The following is a 4612-nucleotide window of genomic DNA, read 5'->3' as shown; positions in this document are numbered from 1 at the left end:
AATTCTTAGAGAGTTGGTCATAATATATTATTTAAAGTCTTTATCTGATAAATATTTGTATCATCTCAGGATTGGCATCTTTTGATTGTCTTTTTCCTTCAGAGATGTTGAGACTTTCTTCGATTTTCATATTTTGAGCAATTTCAGATTATATTCTATACATTACAAATATTATTTTATAGGAATCTGGTCTTGTTTAAATTCTATGGAGAATGTTGTTTTGTTCTGTTTTAGCAGGCAGTTGACCCGGTTAGATTCAGGCTGAAAGTTCCTACCCACCTTCTGTCCAAAGCTGTTTTGGAATCTGTCTCAGGTGCTTTGCCACCCAGTTATCAGCCTGGGACCTGGGCAGTGGTCTACACAGGAGACCCGAGCCTGTGGTCAGCTCCATGCATGCCCAGCTTGAGTGTAAGCCCAGGAATTCACACCCAACGTTTTGAGGTCACTTTCTTGAGCTCTCTCTCCTCGCCATGGTCTCCCTGACACTTTCCTGATCCCAGGGGCCACCCCTTTCTGGTATTCTGGGTAGAACACCGAGGCTTTACTTTCCCTGCTCTGTCCTACAATCTCCTACGACTAACTCTGCCTCAGGGGCTAAGCAGTGAGAAAAAAAGGACAAAAACCAATGGGGATTCCATCCGTTTGGGGACCACAGTTTCTCTGGTCAGAAACAAGGGTTCTCCTCCCTTGGGGCTTAGGGTGCCCATCCAGCCCCGGCTGCTGCTGCACCGTGCTGTACTGCCAGGGGGCTGGGGCGGGAGAGAACCAAAGCGGGGAAAGCGCTCAAGACACAGAGCAGGGGATTTCCTCCACTTTCTGTCTAGTAGGGGGCCCCTTTCTCACTCCGCAGACCAGAAACAGAGGGCTTCTCTTTGAGCTTCCTTTCCATGTCTGCAGTGTACTTCTGGGCTTCAGGTTAAAGGACACCATTTACAATAGCTCCAAAAAGTATGAAGTACCTTGGAATAGACCTAACAAAACAAGTACAAAATATCTGTAGAGACCATTACAAAATCTTCTTGAGATGTTTTTAAAAGACCTAAATAGAGAGATATCCCAAGCTCATAATTGAAAGACTGAATATTGTAAAGATGTCAGTTCTTCCCACTCTAATTTAAGGTTTAAATGCAATACCAGTTAAACCTTCAGCAGATATATTTTAAAAGAAACTAACAGCTTATTCTAAAACTCATACGGAAGCGTGATTTATAAGGGCCCAAATCGGCAAAACACTGTTCAAGAATAAAGTAGGTGGCTTTCCTTTACTAGATATCAAGGTTCATTTTTTTTTAAATTATAGTAATTATGAAGTGCAGTATTGACACAGGGACATTCAAATAGTCCAATGGAACAGATTAGAGAGGCCAACCAAATTCTTTGACAAAATCCTTTAATCATTAATGAGTCAGCAAGTATGTATCGCGCTCCTATTTTGTGCTGTATGCCACAGTGAATGCGAAAATACAAAATACTCTCACGGTCCATTTAAAGTCTAAAATTTTGCTGAGAGAATAGAAGATCTGCACAAATAAAGCAATCAGAAGACAAAACCCAAGATAACAAATAACTGGGTGCTATTTATAAAAGTGTATACGAAGTTAGGGAATGTAGGGATCAAAACGCTCTGGGGTCATGGGGAAGTTTTCATGGAGGAACAAGATCTGAATAAGGAGGTAAAGCATGGCTAGGACCTCCAAAGGCAGAGGTCAGATGACTGCACTTGGGGCACTAGCATGAGACCAAGAATGAAGGGGAGAGTGAGAACGATGTGCACAAGAGACAGGGCGATCTAGCAAACCACAGTCCAACTGTGGAAGCAGTAAACGACTCCACCAAATACAGAAACGACTCTGCCAGTTTCAAAAGTCGGGATCTTTTCTGGTTAAAAAAAAAAAAATCACTAAAACTCCTGAACAGGTGATAAACATAAAGCTAGCTGCAGTATATAAAGATTTATTAGAGGCATAAAATCTAGCTCTGAGGTTAGATTAGGGTGGCGACAGAGGTATGGATAGTAGGAAAGGAAAAGGACGAAACTGAAAAATACTCTCGTCAGGAATTAAAATCGTAAACTGTGATTGAGGTCGAAAACACTTAAGATCCAGGGTTTATTAGATTCGGTTTTCACGGCCAACAAAAAAGGGTGAAGCAGGACTTCCTTAAATATAAGGAAGTCCACAAATAAAAGTGCCGAAGGAGATGATCCTTAACTTTCCAGTTTGACCTACCAGTATTTACTTTTGATGTTACGTGAGCTACATCGATTTTCTGAGACCTGATGAGAGGTACGGCTTTCGAAGAAGGAGTGTGTACTGTATTCTTCCTTCGGTCTTTTGCTTTACTTATCTTTGAAAGAGGTGCAAAAATACCTACGGGAGAATGGAGGGATTTAGTGTTAAGCAATCAGAAGTATTTCAAACAAAGGGGCCAGTGCAACTGTTTAGTAATATAAATCTTTAAATTCTTTTTTAGTGCCTACTAGGTGTCCTGTAGTAAGAAACAAAAAAAAAGTAAGACAGAGTACATGCCCTCAAAGAGCTTAGAATATAGTTGTCAAGACTAACAACACACGCAATAATTTAAGAATCACATAAAAGATACATAATTAGGTATTAAGTGAAATTCAGGGAAAAAAGAAGTGAATAATAGTGTTTCTTTATAATTATTTCTGACTAAGCTATTGACAAATAATAATGCACTATATAATATTAGAAACTTGTCTTCCATGTCACTTTATATCTCTTTTCAGACATATTTTCCCATATTATAGCTTTTTATGTCCATGTTTTATCTCTCTTCAAGCCTGTACACCTTTAGAAGATAAAATTCAAGCTTACTCTTCTCTGCACTTCCCCACTCAACCAAATTACAGTGCCTTACACATAGGAGGGATAGAAAAAATCTTTTTGAGTATAAAATATAATCTTCCCTAAAGGCTTAGCCCTCAGGTCCTGAAAATCAGGAACAATACGGTACGTGCTGGAGAAGGGAGGCATGCCTCTCCTTTAGGTGATGAGATTTAGGGAGGCCACATGCATCCTGTTAACAATCCTTAAGCTTTTCCCAGGTATCTGATTTATATCTGCCATATGCGTTGCTAATGATTTTGATCTTGCCTTTAGTCTCTTTGAAGGCTGCCAAAATTAGCTAACAGAGGATAATTAAAATTAAATTCTTAATCTCTCACAACTAACCAAATAAATTCCAAATGGATTAATACAGCATAAAAAAAATTAAAACATTTAAAAGAATAAAATATATAACATAAGTAATCAGTAGATGAGAAAGAACTATCTGAGCATAAAAGCAATGTAAGAAATTATAAAGGAAAAGTCTTTTAACTATATAAAACTACATGTCCAAAAATACTGCAAATTAAGTTCAAAGGCTAATGACAAACTGCACAAAATATCTGTAGTAAATATAAGAAATTAATACTCTAAATATGTATTTTTAAAAATTCTTATCAGTTTTAAAAAACACTAATATCCCAATTTTTAATGGGCAAATAATATAACCATTTTGCCAAGGTAATATAAAAAAATACATATACTACAATAAAATATTTTGAATGTTTTATTTCACTAGAGTCAGAGCAATCTTAATTCAAACATTGACATTTTCACCCATCAAACTGGAAAAATTAAAGGAAATGGAGACACAAAAAATCATATTTTTAAATAATATTTAAAGACTTGGGGAAATTATATTGGTGTCAAATAAAAATGCAGAATATATAACTATATATAATCCAAATTATAATTGAAAAAGTGAAAACAGAAAAATATACAGTTGATTTATTTTCTTCTCCTTTTTATGAATTTCAAATCTTATATAATGAGCGTTTTTTAATAAACAAAAAGATTTTTTAATAATGGACCAAAAAATGAGGCTCCATCTTAAGTGTCTGACAAAAGGAAAGTGGTTGTTTTGATAAATTTATAACAGCTAGCAAATAGCTAACATTTTTGAGTGCTTATGGGGAATCAAATACTATTCTAGGTGCTTTATCAATTTATCAGCATATTTAATCCTTACATGAATTCTTGGGATATTGTCATCCTTATTTTATAGAAGACAAATTAAGGCACAGGAAGAGAAACATGGCTGGTGATACAGCTGGTAGGCAGAGAAGCTGATTCACACCCAAGCACTCAGACTCTAAAGTCCGTACTCTTCAGCATTATACCATATTGCTTCCCCGTAGAGCTACTCATGCAACCAGGGAAATGAATGTTCTAGAAGAATATTTCATGGCAAGGAAAAATATTCACAACGTAGTGAGTGACAAAGTAAAATCAACGTGTCTAGGTGTGTGTGTGCATGTGTGTATGAGAGAAAGATAGAGAAAATGAATTTAATTAAAAAAAAATTGTTCGGAAAGAGAGTCATCTCAGCTAAGGAGTGGAGTAATAAAGTTGGCCTCACTTGCTTTTCCAATTTTTCAAGTTTTCCAACCTCCACAGTTTAGCATTTCCTTGATAATAAAGTCCCTCCCTCAGCCGTGAAACCACCACTGGTTTGAGGTCTGCGGAGCTGGGTGTTCTCCTGGTGAGATACCATCTCCCAACCACGACACTGTTCACAGCAAGAAGAGACAGCCCCTTCGTTT

At 37.0% G+C, this 4612-nt stretch overlaps 1 protein-coding gene across 2 annotated transcripts in view; it reads right to left on the bottom strand.

Annotated features, from left to right (window-relative positions):
- The window catches only part of CLIP4 (CAP-Gly domain containing linker protein family member 4), a 54398-nt gene that overhangs the window by 31357 nt on the left and 18429 nt on the right, over positions 1-4612 (bottom strand). For both annotated transcript variants that reach the window (XM_011370742.2, XM_011370743.2), the window contains exon 8: positions 2229-2369. In XM_011370742.2, the coding sequence (XP_011369044.1) occupies positions 2229-2369 (141 nt within the window). The remainder of the gene's footprint in view (positions 1-2228; positions 2370-4612) is intronic.

This window comes from Pteropus vampyrus, unplaced genomic scaffold (assembly GCF_000151845.1).
Source record: "Pteropus vampyrus isolate Shadow unplaced genomic scaffold, Pvam_2.0 Scaffold173, whole genome shotgun sequence".
Classification (NCBI taxonomy): domain Eukaryota; kingdom Metazoa; phylum Chordata; class Mammalia; order Chiroptera; family Pteropodidae; genus Pteropus; species Pteropus vampyrus.
Note: the sequence above shows the minus strand (reverse complement) of the source record. Positions and strands in the feature narration are given on the sequence as shown.